The sequence below is a fragment of the Saccopteryx leptura genome, chromosome 3, assembly GCF_036850995.1.
Source record: "Saccopteryx leptura isolate mSacLep1 chromosome 3, mSacLep1_pri_phased_curated, whole genome shotgun sequence".
Taxonomy (NCBI): domain Eukaryota; kingdom Metazoa; phylum Chordata; class Mammalia; order Chiroptera; family Emballonuridae; genus Saccopteryx; species Saccopteryx leptura.
Genome location: NC_089505.1, coordinates 97,282,026 through 97,308,101, shown reverse-complemented (window position 1 = coordinate 97,308,101; position 26,076 = coordinate 97,282,026). Strand labels below are relative to the sequence as shown.

Here is a 26,076-nt window from a genome sequence, read left to right as displayed (position 1 = left end):
GGGGAGGGGCACAGAGAACTAGATAGAGGGTGGCGAAGGACAATCTGACTTTGGGCGAGGGGTATGCAACATAATTTAATGACAAAATAACCTAGACATGTTTTCTTTGAATATATGTACCCTGATTTATTAATGTCATCCCATTACCATTAATAAAAATTTATTTAAAAAAAAAAAAAAAGAATAGAACTGCTTAAGGGATTTTATAAATGAATTTAGTAATACCATCCGGAAGTGAAAAAATATCACACACACACACATATGTACATAAACACACTGACACAACAAATAGAGAGCTCGTACCTTTCATCCTAAAATTCCCACCACAAGTCAGCAAACACTATAGTACACTCTCCCCCTTGCTTCACTTTTATGTTTTGATTAGAATTGTGTTTCTAGCAGGTGGGACAAGTCCAGGTTACTTATTCAACATGAGGGCTAAAGCTTTTTACAATAGCTGTGGAGGAGACTTTGTTTTTGGAGGAGACTTTAAAGCAGAGGTGGATTTGACAGTGGGCACACCGGGCGCACACCTGGGCCCTGACTTCTGAAGGGCTCTGCAAAACCCCAACTTGACACCTTTTTCATTTCATATGTGCAATTTTAACATTAATAGTACATAATATTTTTAATTTATTTAAAAATATGGTTACCATGTAGTTTTATTTTCCCTGTCTCTCTCTTTTTTTAAGGGGCCCAATATTTTCTTCTGTGCCCGGGGCCTCAACTGACCTTAATCCGCCTCTGCTTTTAAGGCTTTCATTTGTCTAAGAAGGCTGTGGACTACACTTTGGGAGAGAGACAGGAGGATATCAAGTAGCTGTCTGGATGTCTCCAAACCCATATGAATGGGTTTCCAATGAGCCTTTTTTCTTTTTATCCTCCTTAGCCTTTGGGGGTCCTGGAAGCCCTTGAGAGCCCTCAGTAGGGGGCAGGGGATTGAATATTCAAGTGACCAAGGGGCTGGAGTGGGCAGGGAAAAGGTCTGATGGGTAGACAGAGGGATGGAGAAAGTAGGGGTTTGCATAAAATGAGGACCAGGACTATAGCTTGTCGCAGTCTCTGTGGATGTCATTGGGCTATACCAGTGGATACATGCGAGTATATCAGGTAAGTTTTGCTCACCTTTTGTGACGCAGACAGCCTCCCAGTGCCCACACCTGCTGGCTGTCTGCATCTCTCGTGGAGTTTGTTTACAAATACAGACTTCCACTCCCCAGCCCAAAAGTTCTGATCCAGGTTAGGGATTTATGTTTAACAACCGGTAGTCCTGACGCAGTCCGCAGTCCGTCGACCTGGCAGCTCTGTAGGCATCTTTAGAATATATCAGGTTCCACTTGGGCAGAGCTCTCCCGTCGCCACTGGGGCTAAATTCCTAACTCTTTCTAATCCGATGCAGAATGGGCATGACGCTGGGAAGTTGTGGTCTCTGAGTTAGAGCCACGAGGCGGGTGAGCAGGGTGATCTATTCAAGGCCTGAGATGTGTGATCAGGTCCTCCAGGCGCAGCACATGCGCTCTTGTTGGCTCTGATGGGGACGGAGTCCAGCGGTCCACGACAGACCCCAGGAGAACCTGAAGGGGAGGGCTGGCCCGCAGCCTCAGCCCACCACCTTCCTGCTTGGACAGCAGCCTCCTGGTGCAGCTCAAAACTCCTTTATCAGACAGCCATCCTCATCACATTGTGGAGTGCTTGTCTATTGTGTGTCTGTCTCCTTCCCTAGACTGAGCTAATTGGGGGAGAAAATGATACTTTGTGGTGATTATTCAATCTCTGTGTCCCCAGGGCCAAGCCAGTCCTGGCCCACACAGATGGTCCATCAGTGTGTGTTGAAGGACTAATGGTGGGTGTTTGAGTAGGCAAATGACTGGTCCTCTCTGGGAGCCTGGAAGAGGAACGATGACCTCTGCTGGGGAAGATGTCACTTGGAACAGACGCCACCTGCAGGTAGCATTTGAGCTGGGCTTTGGCAGATAGGGGGGATTTAGCTGGCAGGGTAGTCAGATGGGCGTTCCAGGCTCAGGGCACAGCACAAAGTCTGGAGGTGCAGAAATGTGTGGCCTCTGGATGGGCTGCGGGACCTGCTTGCTCCGGGTTCAGTTTGGACCCCCTACAGGTGCTACTACTCCCTCGGGTAAGCTCGCCGGTGCTCCCCAAATAGGACCACTACAACCACACTGTCACCCATGGCCACAGCCAGGGTGATACGTGCTTCATGGGGCAGCCTGGGGACACTAGGAGAGGAGGGGCTACCTTCTGCCTTGGACACTGACCTGGGCCCTCAGGGCTTGTGTTTAGCACCGATCATTTAGAATCAGAACCCTTGGGCTTGTGTTTGGTGCTTCTCTCCCAGGACAGGTACCATTTATAGAGTGCCTCCTGGATGCCAGGCCCTGCAGTGGATAATTTCTGCACATCATATTATTGGATATTTCCAACAACCCAGTGAGGAAGGTGTTATTAGCCCATTTGACAGATGAGGAAACTGAGGCTTAGAGAATTAAAATCACAGGCCTTGAAGTTACATGACAAGGAAATACGCAGAGTCACAATATGAACCCCTATCCAATTCCAAAGCCCTTAAACACTGGTTCCCCATGGTCAAACTCAGTGGCTGGGATCTGTTTCCCAGTGAGGAGCCAAACAGCTGTGTTTATGTCCAGTTCCTGTGCTGGGTGGTTATTGATCATTTTGGGACTGATGCCATCACAGGTTTGGAGAGCTGCAGCCAGAAGCCGAGTTCTGATGTAATTATGTTTGAAGAAAGGCCAAGGGCGTCCAGGGACATGGAGCCCGAGGGCAGCCTGTGAGGGTGTACGCAATGAAGGCTAGGACATGAAAGCCACTGAGACATCCACAACTTCAGAGCCAGGCAGGCCCTGAGAGGTCACGCGAACAAAGGGTGTCTCAAATACTTTTGATGGCAATTCACAGAATGTCATAAAATTTACAGCTGGACCCATCAACCCACACATACACACTGACAATAGAAACACAATTTTCTGAGTCAGCGCTTCGCTACTTGTGATATAGCAATCCATGCACACACAGAGACGTGCAAGCACACACATGCATGTGCACACACCAGATACCACCTGACAAGAAAACATAGGTGTAATTTTGATTCATTCACACCAGGCAGCTATTGTGTTAGCTGTTGTCATTTTTTTTTTTTGACAGTCTAAGCCTTAGGGAAAAGAGGACCATGCCCCTGACTAAATAGTCAGGTATTGCACATTTTAAAAATTCTTGTGGCACATGGGTTAAAAATCTCTGTACTAGGAGATACCTACATATAAAATAAGGGTGGTTTTTTTCTTTATGGTGATTTGACTTTCCATGATTGTGGGGACAAATTAACCAGTCTGTGCGAGGCTATTTTTTTTGATGCTGGTGCTGCTGCCTGAGGCCTTATAGTCCACGTGGCAGGGAAAACTGGAATGGTGGAACCTGTGAAGACAGCCTGAACCACCCTTCAGCCTCTCGCCACCTGCAAGTCTCCAACAAGAGACGTTAAGACTATCTGGCAGGATCACTTTCAAATGCCAGTGACCGGCCCGTATTTCTAAGGCAACCTTTCCATTGAGTGTCTATGTATCTGTGTTGTCTGCCTACTTTTATACAAAGGTCCACCCAGGGAGGCATTTTGGTCTGGTCTGTACATTTCAGTACAGACCAGAAAGGGAGGGCATGTAATTTTGAGATGACCTTCCTAACAGTTCTCTTGCCAGCCAGGAGAGAGTCAAATAAAACAGTCCAGGAGACTCCCAATTTTCACAATGACTTGGTTTTCATCGTTTCCCCCAGAGCTCTTCACAGCCGTGAAGGTGGATGCAGGGCAGCGGGCATGGAGGACCTCAGTGGGGTCCCCTCTACTGAAGTTGAAGCCCAGCACCCAGCCAGACTAACCACCCAAGGACAGACTAGAGGCAATAGAACAGAGATGTAATAGATCCTCCTGAGAACCCCCCCATGTGGCTGAGTCCCTGAACTAGGTTCCGTTTTCTCTCTGTGTGGGCTGGCGTTGAAGACCATGGAAAAGTGGTTAGAGCCCAGGGTTTAGAACCAGCATCTGTTATTGATGTGCTGTGTGACTTTGGGAAAGTCTCCTAACCTCTCTGGGCCTCAATGTCTAAGTAGATAAATGAAGGTTCTCCATGGATCCTTCCGGTTCAAACCCACATCAGCTTGTAGTGTTGCTTTCATAACCTTACAGTATCCCTTGTCCGCAAATGCCTGTCAGCACTTTTCTGAATACTGGTCTCTGAGCTGGGATGCCCCAGGGAGAAGGGCCTGTTCACAGCCCCTTCCTGAAGAAATTACCAATAAGATACCACCTTGCCAGCCACCTGAAGCAGATGAAAGAAGAAGCCTGGGCTGGGTCTTTTCTCCATCATCCAGAATATTGCAATAGAAGAAAAATGGCATTAAGAGTAAAGCTCCTGGCCCTGGCCGGTTGCTCAGCAGTAGAACGTCAGCCTGGCATGTGGATGTCCTGGGCTCGATTCCTAGCCAGGGCACACAAAAGAGGCGCCCATCTGCTTCTCCACCCCTCCCCCTCTCCTTTCTCTTTGTCTCTGTTCTCCTCCCACAGCCCAGGCTCCATTGGAGCAAAGTTGGCCCGGGCGCTGAGGACAGCTCCATGGCCTCCCCTCAGGTGCTAGAATGGCTCCAACCACAACGGGGGTAACACCCCAAATGAGGAGAGCACCCCCCTGGTGGGCATGCTGGGTGAATCCCGGTTGGGCGCATGCAGGAGTCTGTCTTTCTGCCTCCTTGCTTCTCACTGCAGAAAAATACAAAAAAAAAAAAAAGAGTGAAGCTCCCATTTTCTCCATATACCCGTTTAAAAATGGATTTGGAAAGTGACTTTGCTAAAAAAAAATGTTATGAGCAAATTGGACATTTGAGCCCTATTCTGTGTTACGTTGTCAAATATAGACACGAGTCCATGGCAAACTTTTCTAAAACACCAGTACATTCAGAGCAATAAAAAAATCAAAATTTATTTTGAAAATGTTTAACATTGGAGGTTTTAAAATATAAATCCCATTTATCATGTGGTTATTTTGGGGTTTGTCAGTGGAAAGAAGCCAAAGGTCTTTTTTTTGGACAGGACTCTCCTTTGTTTTAAAATATGTCTTTTCTCCCTGCTGTCCTGGTATTCTTTTGTGAATTACTAGATGAGTTAAGTTTCTTAATGTCCTTACTTGGTAAAAATAAACACCATAGCTGAAGCTTATTTTTAAAATGTTCTGCTCTGTGAAACCCCGGGACCTCAGCATCCCTGCATCAGCAGCAAGTCAACTTTGGGTTTCCCAATTTACACTGCAAGAAACGTTACAGTTTCTTTTTAAAGAAGACAATGTCAGAGAGGTTCAGAAATGGGCTGGGCTTGCCCAGCTGGAGAAGGCAAGCTGGGATTTGAACGCAGTCTCTCCTGTGGCTCAGAAGCCCAAGCCAGCATGATTGTCAATCATCTTCTCCACACCCCCTCAAGGAAAAAGGAGACACAACGCTTGGCTCCAGAGGATCCTCAAGATTTAAGCCCCCCCCCCCCCACCAAAAGGCTTGACACTCATCTCAGAAGACCTTCTATTTACTAATTGGCACCTTCTGTGTCGGAGAACGTGGTTAACTTGCGTTTAGTGGCAGAGAAAGAGGCAACGGCACTCCCCCACCGCAGGGGAAAGTGCCTGCGTGGTTTTTATTTATCTTGAGGAGGAATTTTACTTACTATCTACATGTCGGATTTATGGAGCCAATTTTGCTTCTCTTTGAGTAAGATTCTCTAGAGGGCAGCAGGAAGCGAACAGTGAATGCATCCCAGGAGTCTCCCTCCCACAGAAGGGGCTCGGTCTGCAGAGGCGAGGCCCACTGGCCTGGAGCTTGGACTGAGCTCTGGGCACCGGAAGGACTGACCTCACAAGCGGAGGCCAGGGATCCTGACCTTGTCAAGTGCTATGACCAGAGCCACTCTCTGGGGGTTGGTCCTCTGGGGGTTGGTTCTCTGGAGGGCGAAGTACCTCCGTGAGACTCCTCCAAGCCAACTGGACCATCAAGAAAGCACAAGGGGCAAGAGAGAGTCTCTCTCAGGAGTCCACCAGAGTCGGTGAGCTCTGTGTTATAGGAGAACAGGGCAAAAATCATGGTCTGGGAGGAGCTCACCGAGGGTCTCTAGGTGCAGAAGATGTTGGGAAAGTATCGGTAACCAGGGTTGTAGCTCCTCAGGTTTCTCTTCAGGCAGTAGACAAGCTTCCGGTCACAGGAGCAGAGCTGCACCTGGCAGAAGTGCCCGAGCCCTGCAAACAGGACGCCAATGCAGAATGAGTGAAGGGAGATATGCTCTCCCAACACTGACTCCCAGGCTTGCTCCAGTCAGGACTTGCTTCCAGGCTGAGTGGACCCCGGTCTGCTTCCTGCTTGAGGGAGCGCTCAGTCTGATGAGGGGGGCTCAGCATCTACACTGGGAAACGCATAATCTGATGGAAGAGGCCCAGCTGCTGCCCGGGATGAGGTTTCAGCCTTGGGAGACACAGGTCTTACCCCCAGGGAGCCCCCAGTCTGATGGAGAACACACATTCCCTCCCCTTGGAGCTCCCAGGCTGATGGTGGAGACAGCCCCTGCTCTGGAGGAACCCCAGTTCTCATAGAGGAGATACCATACCCTGACTTGGCTTTGAACTTGGTGGACCTGAACTTGAGTCCCAACTCTAGTTGTGTATATGGGCAAGGCTTTGAGTTTCAGTTTCCTCATCTGTAAAATGGGGAGATTACACTACTCACAGGGTATCTTCAGGGAGCAAGTAAAAGGAAGTTTGCAAAGCTGTTGGCATCTACTGAATACTCTCTCAGATACAGGTGCAATATTCCTGTCCCTCCCCCAACTCTGCCCCTTAAGATAAAGGCTGCCTGACTTCTAGGGGCAACTGAGCTCAGAGCCAGCAGAGACCCAGAGGCCTGAATGGGGAGCCCCAGCCTTACCACAGGTGACCTGGCCCCTTGAGAAACTGTGCTTGTATGACTGTGTCCAGATGCGGCAGCCTTTCTTCTCCAGCAGCCCATAGCAGTGGTCATGCAACCAACAGCACCTGTCAATGCAGAACACTTAGATCCTCAGTGGAAGGCTTGTGCCACCTAAGCAGAAGCCTCGTTAGTGGGTGTGGTCTGGCAGAGAAATAATAATACAGTATACCCTTCCTCTGGGGATACTTGCTATTTTATCTCATTGACTGCTTTTTACTCCTGACCTAAGCTCATGGTGAGACTACATTTCCCAGCCTCCCTTGCAGCTACATGTGGTCAAATGGCTAGGTTCCAGCTAGGGGAATGTGGGCTGATGTGATATACACCACTTCCAGACCTACCCATAAAAACCTCACATGTTATCCTCCACTTCTATCTTTCTCAGTCTCTCAGCTGGCTGAAGACAATCAAGCCAAGGACTCTGAGGCCATAGGGGATGGCAGAGCCACAATATGGAAGGAACCTGGGTCCCAGAATCAACATGTTTGATTAAACTGTTATCAGACCAAAAAATAAACTTCCAGTATGTTAGGTGTAGCAGGTTGCATTAAATTATTATTTTTTTTATTTATAGAAAAGTGTTCCGCCTGACCTGTGGTGGCACAGTGGATAAAGCGTCGACCTGGAAATGCTGAGGTCGCCAGTTCGAAACCCTGGGCTTGCCTGGTCAAGGCACATATGGGAGTTGATGCTTCCAGCTCCTCCCCCCTGTCTCTCTCTCCTCTCTCTCTCTGTCTCTCTCTCTCCCTCTCTCTCTCCTCTCTAAAATGAATAAATAAAATAAAAATTAAAAAAAAAAGAAAAGTGTTCCCATTTACCCCACATCCAGTTTCCCCTATTACTAACATCTTATATTAATAGGATGCCTGAATTACAATGAACAAACCAATATTAACTAAATATTTTAACTTACTATTAAATAATAATATATCATTATTGATTCACTAATTGTAAAAAGTTCATAGCTTATTCAGACCTCCTTAGTTTTGACCTAATGTCCTCTTTTCTGCCTCAGGATCCCATCCAGGACCCCATACATTTAGTCATCATGTCTCTTTCAGCTCCTCTTGGCTGTGACAGTTTTTCACACTTCCATTGTTTTTGATGACCTTGACTGTTTGGAAGAGTATTGATCAGGTAATTTGCAGGATGCCCTACTACTATTGGGATTTCTCTGATGTTTTTCTCATGATAAGACAGTGTTTTTTATTTTTGCTTAAAATCTTTCAGCTGTGGCCATTGGGAGCTCCTTCCGTTGGTCTCTGCAAGCTGTGATGTATCTCTATCAACGTGGGGTCTGTTTGGGGTATGTTCAGTTTTGTTTGGGCACTTCCTTCCTTTTTGTGTCATAAGAAACTCCAGGCTCATCTTTTTTTTTTTTTTTTTTTTCGTATTTTTCTGAAGCTGGAAATGGGGAGAGACAGTCAGACAGACTCCCGCATGCGCCCGACCGGGATCCACCCGGCACGCCCGCCAGGGGCGACGCTCTGCCCACCAGGGGGCGATGCTCTGCCGAGACCAGAGCCACTCTAGCGCCTGGGGCAAAGGCCAAGGAGCCATCCCCAGCACCCGGGCCATCTTTGCTCCAATGGAGCCTTGGCTGCGGGAGGGGAAGAGAGAGACAGAGAGGAAGGGGGGGGGGTGGAGAAGCAAATGGGCGCTTCTCCTATGTGCCCTGGCCGGGAATCGAACCCGGGTCCCCCACATGCCAGGCTGACGCTCTACCGCTGAGCCAACCGGCCAGGGCCTCATCTTTTCTATTTCCCGTCCAAGTCCTAGCATCAGCCATTTCTCCGAGGGGTCTTGGTTCCTTGGAGAATGGCATTAGAAACCAGATCTGGGCACTAGAAGTTGCTTATTGCTGCTAGGGACTTGTTTCTTTTAGATCCTCTAAGCTGACAGAGTAAAAAAAAATATGCACATAAGTATACATATTTTTATATATGTAACCATCTGCCTCTCTACTTAGCTAAACGAGAGTTTGTACCGATGCCTCCAGCTCTAATCCAGCACCATATACATCATGCTAGCTTCCTGTCCTTGCTCGTCCATAAACTCCCACTCCAGCAGTGAGAAACTGGGCTCCCACCATCTGCCATCCATTTGCTTAATTGCTCCATTCCATCATACATGTCTAGCAGTATCAGAATTGTCAACCCAGCAGGTTGCATTTTCCAAAGGACGGTCCCTCCCATTTCACATGTTCTGGAACTTTGACATTTCCCAATCAAGATGTGGACACTAGGTCCCCCCCTCTTAAAGCCATTGTGATATCCTCAACCAAGCACATACTGGAAGGGCCACCATGAAATTTTCTGAGGCTTGATTGTAAAAATGCTATACTCTTTTGTCTTGCAGTCTTGGGATACTCACTCTTGGAACCCAAGAGTCACCGTGCTGTGAGGAAGTCCAAACAACCTTGCAGAGGCCTAAGTGAGATAAACGGAGGCCCCCAGTCCCCAGCCCCATCTGAGCTCCCAGCCAGCAGACGGTGACAACTTGCCCGCTATCAGAGCGAGCCATCTGGAGAGTGGATCATCCAGCCTCGGTCAAGGTGCCCACGCTGAAGCCGGGTGGCGCAGAGACAATTCTTCCCACAACTTGGGCAGACACAAGCCCTGCCCAATGACAGAGTCTTAGCAAAATCCATGGTCATTATCACTTTAAGCCACTACATTTTAGGATGGTTTGTTGTGTAGCAATAAACCATCAGATTCATTAGGCCACTGAGTGTTAAAGAGTTACTAGATGCACCTTGGTCAAGTTACTTAACCTCTCTGAGACTCAGTTTTCCTATCTGTAAAATGGCACTTTAATGTGCATCTTCCAGACAGGACATGGAATTAGACGAGATCATGTGGGTGCAGAGCCTGGAGCATAAAGGGCAGTCATGGGAATCAGCTCACCAATCAGTAGCATCCTTGGGGGTCCCACGACCACCCCAGCCGCAGTAACAGCCATAGAAGCCGTAGTTCAGCAGGGCATTCTTTCCCGTCACCTTCTCAATCATGGACTTCAGGTCTAGCAAGCCGCCTGGCACAGCGGGCACACCTGAAAGACAGCCCCGTCCCGAGCTGACCCAGGCCGGCCTGCTGCAGGCCCGCTTTCCCGGCATGCTCCTGCCCCCTCGCCCACCGCAGGGCTGGGAGGGGCGCAGTGTCTCTCTTTTATCCTCCCCATCACTGGCAGAGGGACAGTGAAGTCTAGAGAGGGCAGAGGGCAGGCAGTCTAGAGAAGTGGTTACAAGTTTAGACTTGGAGAGTGATCAAGCCTAGACTCAAGTCACAACCCTGCCACTAATTCACAGGATGGTCTTGAATAGGTCACTTATCTCTCAGAGCCTCAGTTTCTTGAAATGAGTGCCCACCTCTTGGAGTTGTCATGAGGGTTAAAATAAGATAAAGGATATAAGTTTCGAGCACAGTGGCAGATACATACGAAGTGAGCAAGAAACACTGGGTATTATGGGTATGATGAATCTGGTATCTGTACGGAGCAGGCAGACGGGCTCTTCCTCGTCTCCTGACAACACCCTCCCGCCTCCCAATGAACGCCATTTAGAACATCGGAGTCTTCAAGCAGGATGGGCCCCTTAGAGATCACTGATGCCAGCTCCCTCACCTTGCAGATTGGGAAACTGAGGCCTAGAAAGGAAAGGTGGCTTGTCTAGAGGTACACAGTGAGCCAGAGGCTGCAGGCCTCCTGCCCCTCCTGGGGTCTCCAGTGATCTGGAGACATCAAAGAGCAGGACAGACTGTTGGGGGCCGCAAGGGAGACCTAAGGACAGCCCCCGCAACCCCCATACAGTGTGTGGGGGGATGTTGGTGCATAAAAACCTTGGACAGGCCTGAGCAGAGAACAACCAGGAATGGAGTATTTATATAAGGGGCTTGTGTTTTATTATGTTTAGGTTTTGGCTTTATTTTATTTTGTTTTGCTTCAAACAAACAAACAAAATCTACCTCCTACATTTGCCAGCCACACATTCGCCATATATAGCACAAGCTTTGCATATCACCCCCTAGAGAACCGCCACAGCCCTGCCCGTTGACCACTATCCTACGTCACAAGTGAGAAAGCAGAAGCCGAGAGGGGCGGAGACGTTTGCCAACGTCTACACAGTAAGTGCAGAGCCCAGATTCAAACTTAAGTCTCTGCATCCTCAAAGACTAGTCTCTTGTCCGCTACCCTATTGTTCCTAGGGGGTAGAAGGTCACAAGTTCAAAGTCATGGGCCAGCACTTACTACAAGCCAGGAACCACGCCAGTGTGAGGAGACCCTTCATCTCTGAGATTCTGGAAAAGAAAACACATCCTGTGACACACCTCTCAGGAGATGTTCCCATGACCCGTTCAGCCCCTGCCCTGGCTTCCCACCAAGCCCACCCTATCACGTTGATCGAAAAATGGGCCACTCCAGGCTCTGGCCGGTTGGCTCAGCGGTAGAGCGTTGGCCTGGCGTGTAGGAGTCCCGGGTTTGATTCCCGGCCAGGGCACACAGGAGAAGCGCCCATCTGCTTCTCCACCCCTCCCCCTCTCCTTCCTCTCTGTCTCTCTCTTCCCCTCCCGCAGCCGAGGCCTCTGCCTCAGGCGCTAGAATGACTCTGGTCGCAGCAGAGCAACACCCCAGATGGGCAGAGCATCACCCCCTGGTGGGCGTGCCGGGTGGATCCAGGTCGGGCGCATGTGGAAGTCTCCAGTTCAACTCATGGCCAGGGCACACAGGAGAAGCACCCATCTGCTTCTCCACCCCTCCCCCTCTCCTTTCTCTCTGTCTCTCTCTTCCCCTCCTAAGGCCAAGACTCCACTGTAGTAAAGTTGGCCCAGGCACTGAGGATGGCTCTATGGCCTCTGCCTCAGGCGCTAGAATGGCTCCAGCCACAATGGAGCAACGTCCTAGATGGGCAGAGCATCGCTCCCTGGTGGGCATGCCGGGTGGATCCCAGTCAGGCGCCTGTGGGAGTCTGTCTGACTGCCTCCGTGCTTCTAACTTCAGAAAAATATAAATATATATTTTACACAACTGCGTTGATGTAAAAACAAATACAATCCATGCCAGATTCACTATTATCATTATCATATTCATTTTTTCCTTCAATGTTAAAAGAACTTAAAATAGAAACAGTATCAGGAGCCCCAGGCACTGCGTCTACAGTAAATTGACCCTGGCCGCTTGAGAGAGCTCCGAAGGGTAGGCATCACTGTGGCCATTTTGCTGGTGGAGAAATGCAGCCTCAGAGAGCTCACGGAACTTGCCAGAAGTCACACTGCTGTAAGAAGTGGAGGAAGGGTTCAAACCCAGGCCTACTGTGCCCTTCAGTACCACACAGCCGCCCTCCCTGGAGGGAGGAATCCTCCTTTGAGCCATGGAGCTCTACCCCAGGGTTCCAGAGGCCCCGGCTTCTCTCTCCAGCAGACACAGGAATGAAATTGCTGGCCTAGGATCTTAAAAAGTCACACCCTGAAGGCAAAGGAAATTCCTTGTGTCTTGGGCCACTGCCCAACTCTAACTTGGCCGCTCAGAAGGTCCTCTACCAGCGGCTGCCTGCTTCCCTCCCCTCTCTGGATCCCAAAGTCCTGCGGTCTGCCAGGGTCCCCCTTCGCTGCCCTGCCACTCAGATCCCCGAGGGCAGTGGCCACCCTGCCAGTGCTGTGCCCTGAGCCCCAACCCCTCCCGAGGCCTGGCTCCAGACACACAACCTCCAACCCCCCAGGGCTCCTGGCTACTGGGATGGCCTCTCCGTGCCATCCTTAGTCCAGCAGCTCCTGAGTTCCAAGAACATTCCTGAGGGTTTGGTCCACCCATGACCTCTGCTCTGAGCACTCGAAGTAGCTAAGGCAATGGTCTCAGACCCTACCCTTCCACACCAATCCTTCTCCCCTGCTTCCTGGAGCTGTGACAGGCAGAAGGTGCCAACTACCATGTGCTGGGCACCTACAATGTGCCAGGCACTGTCCGCTATGTCTTTAAACCAAGGAACCTGACAGGTGAGAACTGTTAGACCTGCTGGCACAGCGCTTGTCCTTTCAACTGTCATTTGTTGCATGAGAGAATATCAGTTGTTGATCTTACAGACAAGGAAATCGAGGCTCAGGAGGGGAAAGTGCAGAGGCGGATTAAGGTCCGTGGAGGCCCCGGCACAGAAGAAAATATTGGGCCCCTTAAAAAAAAAGAAAGAGACAGGGAAAATAAAACTACATTAACCATATTTTTAAATAAATAAAAAGCATTATGTCCACTGTACTATTAATGTTAAAATTGTACAATATGAAACCAAACTGGGGTTATTAGAAAAAAGTGTCAAGTTGGGGTTTTGCGGGGCCTTTCAGAAGTCGGGGTCCAGGGCGCGCCCCCGTGCGCCCACTGTTAAATCCGCCTCTGGGAAAGTGAGTTGCCCGAGGATTCAGCCCAGGAATGTGACTCAACTCCTTGACTGAGCGGGCCCCACTGCCTCTAGCAGCCCCTCCGTGGAAACCCTGTTATTCCTTTTCTGTATCTTATGATGCGCTGCCATTTTGGGGGCCTTGCTGGGCTAGGACGGGACAGCCCCTCCCAGGACTAGCTAGTTCCTAGAGATAACCAAAGACTCCTCTTGGCATGCCTTTCATATGCAAACCGACCCATCCTAACTCCCTTGCCCAAACACCCCCTTGATTAACACTCTTGCTCCCAGCCATCATCTCCTCTTTCCTAAGTCACCCCGGAGCCAGGGACAGACCACCAGGGGCCACCCTTGTAGCCCAGGGTCCCTTGAAATTATTCAAGCTGGCCAGTCCTACACTGCCCTTGCCTACGGAGAGCACAGCAAGGCTCACGCCTTTGCACATTGCGTCACCTCCTGGTCCACCCTGGCGGTCCCGCAGCGGCTCTTCATGGTTAGGTGTGTTCCCTTCTCTTGGAAACTGGAATCTACCTTTTAAATGGTGCATCTCCTAATCTGTTGGCCTCATCTCACCTGAATGAGATCCAAATCCCCGTGCAGTTTAGAACAGCTTGGGACACAGGCCCCCATGCAAAGGGGTCTGAAAGGGAACAAGAGTTTCGCAGAAGAGGTAGCAGAGGTATTGAACCAGCTGCCCTGCGGGCAAGGAAAACGAAGGATCTGTGAAGCCCAGAGCAGGCCCCAGGGGAAGGATGGGGGTTGGCTGGCGGTGAAGGAGTGCAGCCACGAGGTAATTTTGGAGTGGTGCAGTGGCCCCGGTAATGAGGGGTGGTGAGAGAAGGGTCAGACAGCCTGACAGCATCCAGAGACTGTGGGGGGCTGGGAAGGGCCGGTCCCAGACAGACAGCTGCTCCAAGTCCCCAGGCAGCAGCCCCCAAGCTCCCAGGACGCCCTCCATCCCTGTCTTCCAGCTGGGCAGGACAAACTGCACCCAGCCCCACGGTACAGAAGGCACATCTGAGCTCTCCTTGCCATCTGGGCGGGGGGGACAGCAATGGAGGGCCAGAGCCCCCTCTCACAGCCCCCTCTGTGCCTGGCCCCTCCGCCCTCCCCCGGGAAGGCAGACCCCGGGATGAGATTCCTCACCGGTGAGACCTTCTCTCCGCCGTGTCGCTGTCAGGCCTGGACAAAGGGCAGGGCTGGGCTGGACCAGCTCCAGGATTCTTGGCAACTCACTAGGGAGTCTTACCTCTCCCCTCAAGACGCCTGGAGACTTTTTTTTTCCACTCTGTGTTGCGAAGCAGCTATTTCCTGAAGCACATCGTGGGGCCTGGTGGTTTTCAGGGGGGATGGATATTGAGTTTAGCCTGGCTTGGGCCACCCACGGTCCAGAGTTCTTCTCTATCAGGGACAGGAGATCTGGAATCCCTGTCTGGGCTCTGCCACCCTCCCCCTCGGCCACACCGGGCCTCTGTCAAGGCCTCCAGCCCACACTTCTGCTCGAATTTCATTCTGTCTCGCTCGGTCTCATCCCAGGGACAGCCAGAACAGCCAGGTGCACCCCCTCCAGACTCTGCTCTGTTCTCTGCCTGTTGCTTTCCATCTGCCAACCCGAACGAACTCTCTGTCCTGCTCCCAGGATGGGACGATGCAGGAGCCTGCAAAGCCCCAGTGCGGAGTCTCAGTGAGATGTCTCCAAACCCAACCCCCACTTCTTTTTGCACCCGACTCCCTACCCAATTCCTGCATGTCTTCTGCCTGAGAAGGAAAAATGACCACCTTGCAGGTAGAGAAAGGCAAGCTGGCGTTCCCCCCAACTCGGTAGCTGTGTGATCCCAGGGAAGTCACCACACCTCTCTGTCTGCCCCCGTGATGTGACGCAGGAGAATAATGACTTCCTGATGCCTCAGAGGCTCATGGAGAAGATTACACTACAGAAAATAAGGTGGTGGGGGGGAAGTGTGTGGCTCAGAGTCTGTTAACATCACAGACTCTGCTGGGTTAACGTCACAGCTCCAAGTCCGGGGTTCCAATCTTGCCTTCCCCACTGTGAGCTATTTCACCGCAGAGCTGATGGTAGTTCCCTTGCCTTCAGAGTTATTAAGATTGAACGATTTGATAACGTTTATAACACAGCAGTGGTAAAAAGAATGCTAACAAATAAATAATGTCCTAGAATGTTCTCAGGGAAACACAGGGAGCTGTTACTATTCTCCATTCTCCACTTCTGTTAATCCCCATGTGCACACACTTTTCTGAGAAGGTGTGGGCGCCCCCGTGCCCCTGTCCTGAAAGTCCCTCCTCCCGGGACCTAACCATGGGCACCCCGCGAAATCCTGTGTATTCAATTTAATACAAAGGTACCCGCTGAGTGTCCGCTGCCTGAACAAGAGAGAGCCGACCCCCACAAGCCACTCTTCCAGTTGAGGGAAAGGATAGTAAAAGCATCAAGTAAATAAATACACAATATGTCCAGGGCAGCAACTGCTGTGGGGAAAACTCCGTTCTGCATTTTTATTTCTCTTTCACCACATTTCTTCCTCTGCCAGCGGGCACACCCAAGCCTTACCATCCTAAACCAAACAAAACAAAAAAACCCAGAAAACATCCCTCGCCTCTGCTGACCTCTCTCCAGCTTTCTATTTCCTCTAAAAGCTCAATTTCTGAACAGAGAAGCCTCCACTTGCTAATTGCCCGCTCCCTTCTGACCCCCCTGCTGCAAGGCTTCAGCTGCTGACCTGCGTCCTCAAGCCTGGGACTGCCCAAGCTTTAGGCTTCACCCTCCTCAGTGTCTCGGGCACTCCATCTCGCTGACCATCTCCTTCTTCTACAGACTCTCCCTCCTTCTGGGCTTCGAGAGGCTGCCTGCCCTGCCATCCACCTCCCTGCTGCTCAGCTCCGTCCCTGTCTGCCCCCCGAATGCTGGTGTTTTCACGGGGGACTGCTTCCCTTCTCTTCACCTCCCCTGGCGTGAGCTCCTCGGAGGTCTGGGGTTTGAGTCTTGTTTCCATACAGATGCCAGGAGCTGTCGCTGGCTGCCCGCCGAGTGTCCGGCACCAGCCCTGACTCAAAAATAACACGGGGTAAACAAACGACTGAACATAGGAACAAAGAGAAAGCCCAGTGTCAGGTTGAAGGGCCTGAGCTTCAAGTCGCACAGAAGTGGATTCAAATCCACGTGTCACCTCTGACCGCCTGGGTCACCTGGCTTGTTCAGGTCTCCGTTTAATCATCTGCAAGGCAGGACCATAATCAAACCTGCTTCATTTTGTAACTTTGGTAATGCAATGAGAGGAGGCGGGCTGAGGGGCTCGGCACACTGCCCGGCGCCAGGAAGGTGCTCGGTGCATCATAACGGTTATAGACATTATTGCTTTTCTATCTTCCCACTAAACTGACAGCTCCCTGAGTAGGCACTGTCTGCTTTATTTCTGTAACCCCAGCTCTTGCACATGGCAGGTGCTCAGTTAGGTTTGCTGAGTGAATGCATGACCTCTCCAGCTCTCACTTTTATAATCACCCCCCTACCCTGACCTACACTTCTAATATAATTTGAATTATTATCAAATTTAAATATCAGACAGGTATTTCTAGCCCGGTGGCCCACAGGAACCCCAGAACTAAATTCACTGTCTCCCCCATAAGCCAGCCCTTCCGTTATTGACACATTATCAATGCAAACACTCCAACCAGAGGGGAAGATTGTTGAGGGCAGGATTCTTCTCGGATTCATTTCTGATGCCAGCACCTAGAATGACTTCTGAGCCCTGATAGATCCTCAAGAAATATCTGTGGAATGAATTAAGCATCCCATCATGATGCTTGTTCTCTGCCACTTGGTGTGTCTATCCTGTGCAGGCTTGAGGACAGCCCTAGACACCTGGACACTCGTTGGCCCTAGGACCCAAGCTACTGAAACACCCTGAGATTCATCAGAGGGTTTGATGACACCCAGGAGGCTGACACATAGAAGAGGATTTCCCCGGGGCTCACTGGCAGAAAGCTTACATTAAATTCTCCTCCTCTGGGAAGTTTTTCTAGATTGCTCCTTCCACATGAAGCTTGCCTATCTCTGGAATGCTACAGAACTTATCACACATACTGTCTACTCGGGCACTTCCTGTTGGAGGGGATTACAAGGCTGACAGGATAGCTCAGGAAGGAAGGAGAGAGGAATTCACTATTCAATGAGTATACACCAGGGGTCCCCAAACTACGGCCTCGTGGGCCACATGCGGCCCCCTGAGGCCATTTATCTGGCCCCCGCCACACTTCCGGAAGAGGAACCTCTTTCATTGGTGGTCAGTGAGAGGAGCACATTGACCATCTCATTAGCCAAAAGCAGGCCCATAGTTCCCATTGAAATACTGGTCAGTTTGTTGATTTAAATTTACTTGTTCTTTATTTTAAATATTGTATTTGTTCCCGTTTTGTTTTTTTACTTTAAAATAAGATATGTGCAGTGTGCATAGGGATTTGTTCATAGTTTTTTTTATAGTCTGGCCCTCCAACGGTCTGAGGGACAGTGAACTGGCCCCCTGTGTAAAAAGTTTGGGGATCCCTGGTATACACCGTGCTACAAGTTCAAGGTAAGTTCAACATTTGTGATCTTTAGTCCTCACAGAAACCTGTGGGCATTATGATCCCATTCTGTAAGTAAAGAAACTGGGGGGCGGGGGACACGGGACAGATGTTCGGCAGTTTCCCCAAGGGGACACAGCTAGTAGAGGCTGGACCCAGAATCTTAAGCCTGATTTACGTGTCAGCCAAGTTCATGGTCTTTCAACTACAGAAAGAAGTTGGGATCCAAAAAAGACATAATGATTGGGATATTCACCAGACAGCTGACTAAAGTGATCTCTTTATAAACAATATGGGGAAATGAAAGCTGAGTTACAGTTAATGCTCATAATTTCCAATAATTAATTGCTTGATGAGTGGAACTGGATCTTTGGGTATAAACTTTCAGCCCAGGCCTAGATGCAGCCCTAGGAAATGCTTTGCTTTTCTTACACAGTCCTTTAAAAAAAATGGAATCAGTTGCTAATGTATAAATATTTGGAGAGCTCAGACAGAAATCCAAATTTTGGGCTTCTCTTTAAAAGATCTGGTAACCCAGGCTCTGGGTTCCTACATAACAGCAACTGGCCAGAGCTGGGAAATAGCTGAACCCATAGACCGGACATCTGTTTAGCTTTGCCCTAGTGTCCACCATTCCTTATTGTCTTACACCCAACCACCTCACGGTTGCTCTCTGCTTGAGGGGCTCTCTTGTGGCCTGGCATAGAACTCAGTCTTGAGTCCAATTTTCTCAACATTTCATCACTAATGGGACAGAGAATGTCAGTGAGCAGAGATCACCTTTGTTTCAAGTACTGAGCTTTGAGTCTAGTACAGAGTAGTTGCTCAATTAATACTGTGCAGGCACATTAGAGGCACCCATGCCAGGACAGAGGTCAGTGAGGGCTTTCTAGAAGAGGAGGCATTTGTTCTGAATCTTTAAGAGAATTGGAGAAATGGAGCCCTTGTGCACTGTTGGTGGGAATGTAAAAGGGTACAGTCACTGTGGAAAACAGTACAGCAGCTCCTCAAAATTTAAAAGTAGAATTACCATATGACCCAGCCATTCCACATTGGGCATGCGCCTGAAAGAATTGAAAGAAGAGTCTCAAAGAGACATTTGTACATGGTGATAGCAATGTTATTTGCAATAGCTAAAGCATGGAAGCAACCAAAGCGTCCATCAATGGGTGAATGGGTAAGCAAAACGTGGTATTTACACATATAGAATGTTATTCAGCCGGAAAAAGGAAGGAAATTCTGCACAATACTACCATATGGATGAAACTTGACAACATTACCCTAAGTGAAATAAGCCAGTCACAAAATGACAAATACTATATGATTCCACTTACATGAGTCATCAAAATCAAAGAGACAAGAAATAGAAGAGCGGCTCCCAGGGGCTGTGGGGAGAAATGTTATTATTCATGGGGACAGAGTTTCAGCTTTACAAGATGAGAAGTTTTGGAGATGGACGGTAGTGATGGCTGGACATCATACATGTACTTAATACCACTGGACTGTGCACTTAAAATGGCTAAGATGATGAACTTTCAGTTATACGTATTTTACCACAATACAAAACAATTGGGGGTGGGAGGAAGAGCGGGTTTGAACTGACCAGGACAAGAATTTGAGGGAGGGCATTCCAGGTAGAAGGAGGAGCCTGTGCTAGACTCCTGGGCATGCAGGCCAACAGCTCATGAGGTAGCTGAGGGCGTTAGGCAGTGGTATTGGTACTCTTAGTAAATGTCTAGTAATTGGCTCTCCAGAGGGGAAAAGAAAGGCCTTATTTTTAACATTTGCTCATTTCTATAGTGTAAATACTCCCACCATGAGCAATTTCATGGCACTAACAGTGTCGGAGTTGGGAAGACATATGCAGAGTACCCCACAGACTGAGGCAAGATGTAGGGTAGATTTTAACCCAAGTTCTGGAACCACCACTTATTAGCTGTGTGACCTTGGGCAAGTTGTTTAAGTGCGCTGTGCCTCAGTTTACCAACCTGAATAATGGGGTTAATCATATTACCTGCCTCATCCTTATGTTCTGAGTTGACATATGGCAGAAGGATAGAGTTGTGTTGGCACACGGAAGGACTCCATAAATGCTTCTTATTTTTACTAGAAAGTTGGGACATGCCCTACTTGATTTCTTGGAAAAAGAAACTTTATTGAAGTGGTTAGTAGGAATTTGGGATTGGTGGAAAGGGCTGGCCGAAGAGATGCAGCTGGGTAGGTCACATGACCCTTGGGTGTCAGGCTGAGGAGTTAGGACTTTGCTCCTGCTGGTGTCCCTGAATGACCTCGATCAACAGAAGGGCGATGTCAGTTTAATAAGTAGAGACGGAAGAGATCCCATCTTGAGGTCCCCAAATCTGAATGCGCAAGGACAGGGTAGGTTAATGCAGCTTAGCAACCATGTGTGTGACCCCCAAGGGTAGGACCAGTCAGATCACGGTGATGGCAGGAGTCAAGTGCCCTGAACCTTATCTGAAGGGATGTGCCTGGTCCGGAACCTCCATTCTAAGAGGGTTTCTGGAAAGGTGGGGCATGGCTGGGGCATGGGAGGCCTATCAGATGGAAGGTATGGGGGCTGACTGGTGTTTGGAAGGGGACTCAGGGCACCCAGCCTCTGTCTCCAAATTTCTAAAGGGCTGTCGGAGTGAACGGCATCATAGCTTCCTATGTGTCTCCAGAGCCAGCCCCGGGGTGGCTGTGCTTCACAGTCAGATTTATGCTGGAGCCTAGAAAGTGTTTTCCAGCAACCCAAGTGTCCCAATGAAAAGAGCAAGCTGTCTGGAGGGGTGGGGGGTGGGGCGTTTCCTGTCCCCAGAGGCACTTTTTGTTTATATTTTAGAAACTGAATGCAGTGTGGGCGGATGGGGACTGAGGAGATGGGATGCCCCCACTTGACTTCTCAAGAAGGGGAATTTTCCTTAAGTGTTGGGAACCCCAGAGACCAGTCAAAGGCACAGGAAGTCAGCTAGTCAGTTATAAGCATAGTCTCTGATCTGTAAAAGTGTTTTAAACCTTACATCTTACCAAGATTAAAAAATAATAATAATAATCAGAAGCCCTCCAGTTGCTCTGTGGCATTGAGAGAACTGTCCACTATTCTGTGCTTCTGGCCTTCTGGGTCCCAGCCCCCCAACATTGGCTCATGGGGAGTCATATTCGGGGCTGTTGTAGAGAGACAGAGATTGAGTGGGGTATGGACTGGAGGAGCTCCAAGGTGGCCACCAGGTCTGACATCGGTGACAGCGTGTTCTATCATATTAACCTGTTCTTAAACGTCCCAAGTTTTTCTACTGAGGGCTTTGGCACCTGCTGTTCCCCCTGCCTAGACACTAATACTTAGCATTAGTATTAGGTCCAGGTCTCATCTTAAATGCCACCTCTTCCTGGAAGCCTTTCTGACCATCTACTGAGGGTGGGGCTCCTCTTCCTCCAGTTAATCTCATATCACTCTGCTTTTTCCCTTCATGCATTTATCATCATCTTGAACTCTATTTCTTTACTTATAACTTATGTCCCCCACTCCTTCCACTAGAGGGCAGGAAACCCGTCAATCTCGTCTATCGTATCAGCAGCTAGCACAGAGCCTAATATATATTTGGCAGCTGAGAGTTGTTTTTAGAATAAAAGAATGAATGGATGAATGAACCAATAAGACGGGAGGAAGCAGTAGTCCCCTGGATGGCTGCCATTTGACAAGTTGGCAGTGTGCTCCAAAGATGCAGGCAATCGGTCAGTCCTACCCGGCCTCAGTCTATTCGTATATAAACAGGCTCAAGTCCAACGTTCACCAAACCTTTTGCTAAAAATGCAAATCCAAATACCTACTTGAGAGCAAGTATGTGTTAGTATGTGTTTTGTTTTCGAAAAACCAAGTAAACTGTTCACTCTCAAGAAAAATACCCTGCACTAGGGTATTACTTTTCTCCCTTTGCTTCCAAAATGTCCTTCATTCTTTTTTACCTGGTAAAGGCCTCCTTTTTTTTTTCCATGCTGCAATGTCACCTCCTTTTTGGAGAAGGATGAAACCCTAGAACAGGCTACCGCTCTGATTGGCAAGAGCCAAGATGGTGCCCAACATTCTAGGCTCATGATCTTGACACTCCCAACCCCAAGCCAACTTGTCTCCGATCCCAGGCCAACCCGGCAAACATTCCCCAAGTGATTTCTGTGGGCAGAGCTCCAGTAGAGCACTAAGGAAACAAATGCAAAGCTGCGCTCAGCGGTTTATAAGCCAGTATCCGTCTGTTGGGATGGGGATGTTAAAATAAGGAAAGAAAACCTCATTGGAAATGGAGTCGGGAAGCCGTGAAGGGGAAACAGCTTATGCACATAACAACTTGTTGCAGTCTGCACAACCAGCAGGAAGAAGAAAGATAAGACTTATTTTGACAAGGGAGGACATAAATCCCATAGCAATTTCATCTTCTGCTTTAAAGAAAAAAAAGAAGAACTCATCCTCCCCCCCAGCAACAGCGCACTAACTACTGCTGGCAGCCAATGAGAAACCTCCGACTCTTATTCTCCTCCAATGAGCTTTTCCTCCATACAACCCTCCCCAATTTCCTCCTCAAGCCTAATAAAAACTATTCCCGAATAAACACAATTTGCTGGTAAAATAACTGCCGTTTTATTTTTGAGGTTGACAGAGGAAATGAGAATAGGCCTTTAGAATGCCTGTGACACCAAGAATGACATTTGAATTCCTTCCCTGTGCCTAAGAGGAAGTGCCACCTCTTTTGAGATGACAACTCCGCCAGGCAGTGCTCATGGCTTCTTTTCTGTTTCTGGGTCAGTCTTCTCTGTGACAGCACATACGGCGTGCTGCCCAAGTCAGACATACCCATCGGCCTTCATGATCGGGCCCCACTGCCACTTTCTCTGGCCTTGCCTTCTGCACCATCCCGCCCCGCTATGCATCCCAGGAAGAAGCCTCCTGCAAGCCCTTGCAGTTTTCCAAACATATAATCTCAGATGAACAACGTTTGAGAATGACTGACTGCTGAACAATGAGTGACTAATAGAAATAGCTGAGGCTTACTGAGCACAGATACCATGTGAAATTTGTATGTACTTATCCTAGATTAGGACACCACAGCTCAAAGGCAAAGAAATGGCTCAACCGTGTCACACAGCTGGCAAGTGGCTAAGCTTAGAGTTGAACCTGATCAGTTTGATTCCCAAAGCCACGTATACTTATTCCAGCCTCTCTAACTGTGTGTGTGTGTGTGTGTGTGTGTGTGTGTGTGTGTGTGTGTGACAGAGACAGACAGAGAGACAGATAGGGACAGACAGACAGGAAGGGAGAGAGATGAGAAGCGTCAATTCTTTGTTGCAATTCATTAGTTATTCATTGATTGCTTTCTCAGATGTGTCTTGAGGTGGGGGGGGTGTCTACAGCAGACTGAGTGAACTGTTGCTTAAGTCAGTGACCTTGGACTCAAGCCAGGGACCATGGGGTCATGTCTACCATCCCACACTCAAGCCAAGTGGCCCCATATTTAAGCTGGTGAGCCTGCCCTCAGGCCAGATGAACCCGCACTCAAGTCGGTGACCTCAGGGTTTCAAGCTTGGGTCCTCCATGTCCCAGTCCAATGCTCTATCCACTGCACCACCACCTTGTCAGGCAAAACCTCTCTGACTTCTGGGGTGGGGGCCAAGCCTGGGAGTGGAAGGAGAGTAAGGCAGGGGAAGAGAGGGGAAAGGGCTCCCTCTATGGGCCAGGAATGGTATCTTCCCCAACTCTATATTCTTTCTACATGTTCCTGGTATGCAAGAGATCCTCAGAAAAGGTTAAGAAATGTTAAATAGATATTGACCATTCCTATTCCGAATGACAAATATTTTCGTGTGGTTTGCATTAAAAATAAAGTCTAGCAAGGCCTCAGATGAACATAAACACAAGGTTTAACTCTAACTCTATTTGTGATCCTGCCCAGTTTTGCCCCTAATTTTACAGGTGATCATCTGGGTGACCTCCACCTTCCCTTCAGGTGTGGCCTTGCCTCCTTAAGAACAACACAGCTTTACAGAAAACGCAGACACAAACAGTGAACAAAACGGTAGCTACAGACAGGTAGCCCACACTGGGTTACAAGCAATGTCTGACATCAATCTATACCTGAACCCCACCCAAGAGGATCCAGAACCAACACAACCAGTAGTGGGTTGCAGACCACACCAATGTCAGACTCAACTAGCTGCACAAGTATCATGTCCAAAGGAGAAGTCCAGCAGGCACTAGACCCTGCTGAGAATAACTATGCCCTATAGGACAGATACTAAACAGCATCTAATACACATGATCAAGGTTGACCCTTAGAGCCAACTAGCCTGAAGGGAACTAAGGTAAACACAGGATGGTCTAAATCAAACCTTTCTAACTAAGAGCAGTTTATGATGGGTAGTCATGTCCTAAGGAAGAACTTGCTCTAAGGGTTAACTCCATTCACAAAAGGGCCAACAGCATTCAAGACTCACATACAACAGGGATGGTAAATATAATTCTCAAGAAACATTTCTAGAGCAAAGAGCTCGGGTGGCCCGGAGCTTAGTAGCACTGAGCCCACTTTCCTCATTAAGACATCACAACAAATTTGGGAGTCAGAGCAGAGTTACCTAATACACAGACAAAATGGGCAGACAAAGAACTATGACCCAGATGAATCAACAAGAAAAATCCTCAGAAAAAGAATTACTGTATTTTTCACTTCATAAGATGCACCTGACCATAAGACATACCTAGGGTTTTAAAGAGGAAAATAAGAAAAAAAATATTTTTAACCAAATGATGTGTTAAAATATTTAATAAAATATCGTATTTTTCTCTCCATAAGATACACAGGCATTTCCCCCTCCACTTTTTGGGGGAAAATGTGCATCTTATGGAGTGAAAAATATGGTAAGTGAAACTACCAGACTACAGTTTAAAATAATGGTTATTAGGGTGTTCAAGGATCTTAGAGTAAGAATAAGATGATCTCAGTGAGAACTTAAAGAGACAGTAAGCATTAAAAAGGACATTGAAACTGTAAAGAAGAGCCAGTCAGAAATGGCAAATACAATATCTGAAATAAACACTGCACTAGAAAGAATCAACAGGTTGGATGAAGCAGAGGATCAAATCAGTGATTTAGAGGGTAAGATAAATGTAAGCACAAAAGTAGAGTGGCAAAGGGCTCAAGAAAGAAAAGAAGCTCAAGAAGGTAGTGGATACTCTAAGGCAGTGGTCCCAACCCCTGAGCCACAGACCGGTAGCGGTCTGTGGGCCATTTGGTACCGGTCTGCAGAGAAAGAATAAATAACTTACATTATTTCTGTTTTATTTATATTTAAGTCTGCACAATGTTTTATTTTTTAAAAAATGACCAGATTCCCTCTGTTACATTTGTCTAAGACTCACTCTTGACCCTTGTCTCGGTCATGTGATACATTTATCCGTCCCACCCTAAAGGCTGGTCCATGAAAATATTTTCTGACATTAAACCAGTCCATGGCCCAAAAAAGGTTGGGGACCACTGCTCTAAGAGACCTCTGTGATAACATGAAATGAAACAACATCCACATCATAGGGGTGCCTGAAGGAGAAGAGAACAAACAAGGGATAGAGAACTTGTTTGAAGAATCATAGCTGAAAATTTCCCTAAATTGATGAAGGGAAAGTCATACAAAGTCAAGAAGAACAGAGAGTCCCATTAAAGATGAACCGAAAGAGGTCCACACCAAGACCCATCATAATTAAAATACCAAAGATAAGAGACAAAGAATACTAAAAGCTACAAGAGAAAAGCAATTAATTACCTACAAAGGAGCTCCCACTTCTCAACAGAAACACTTCAGGTCAGAAGGGACTGGCAAGAAATATTCAAAGTGATGCAAAATAAGAACCTATAACCAAGACTACTTTATCTAGTAAAGCTATCATTTAAAATTGAAGGAGAAATAAAGAGCTTCCCAGACCAAAAAAAAAAAAAAAGGCTAAAGGAGTTCATTATCACCAAACCAATATTGCAAGAAATGTTAAAGAGCCTGCTATAAAAAGAGGGAAGTAAAAAAGAAATTGAAAGAAGATTATAGCTTTAAGAAAC

General features: G+C 48.2%; 1 protein-coding gene across 10 annotated transcripts in view; it reads right to left on the bottom strand.

Moving 5' to 3' along the window:
* Positions 1-4,980: 4,980 nt before the first annotated feature.
* Positions 4,981-26,076, bottom strand: part of PLA2G5 (phospholipase A2 group V) — a 315,873-nt gene continuing 294,777 nt past the window's right edge. For 3 of the 10 annotated variants that reach the window (XM_066375276.1, XM_066375273.1, XM_066375275.1), the window contains exons 2-5: positions 11,272-11,321; positions 9,933-10,077; positions 6,985-7,091; positions 4,981-6,302 (exon numbers count right to left, since the gene is read on the bottom strand). In XM_066375276.1, coding sequence (XP_066231373.1) covers positions 6,178-6,302; positions 6,985-7,091; positions 9,933-10,077; positions 11,272-11,311 — 417 coding nt within the window. In that variant the 5' untranslated portion in view covers positions 11,312-11,321 and the 3' untranslated portion in view covers positions 4,981-6,177. Of the gene's footprint in view, positions 6,303-6,984; positions 7,092-9,932; positions 10,078-11,271; positions 11,322-13,029; positions 13,052-13,098; positions 13,187-13,981; positions 14,100-14,554; positions 14,739-15,144; positions 15,225-16,368; positions 16,656-26,076 lie in introns of those variants that run through there. The other 7 variants (XM_066375266.1, XM_066375267.1, XM_066375268.1 and 4 more) reach the window with 7 other exon arrangements.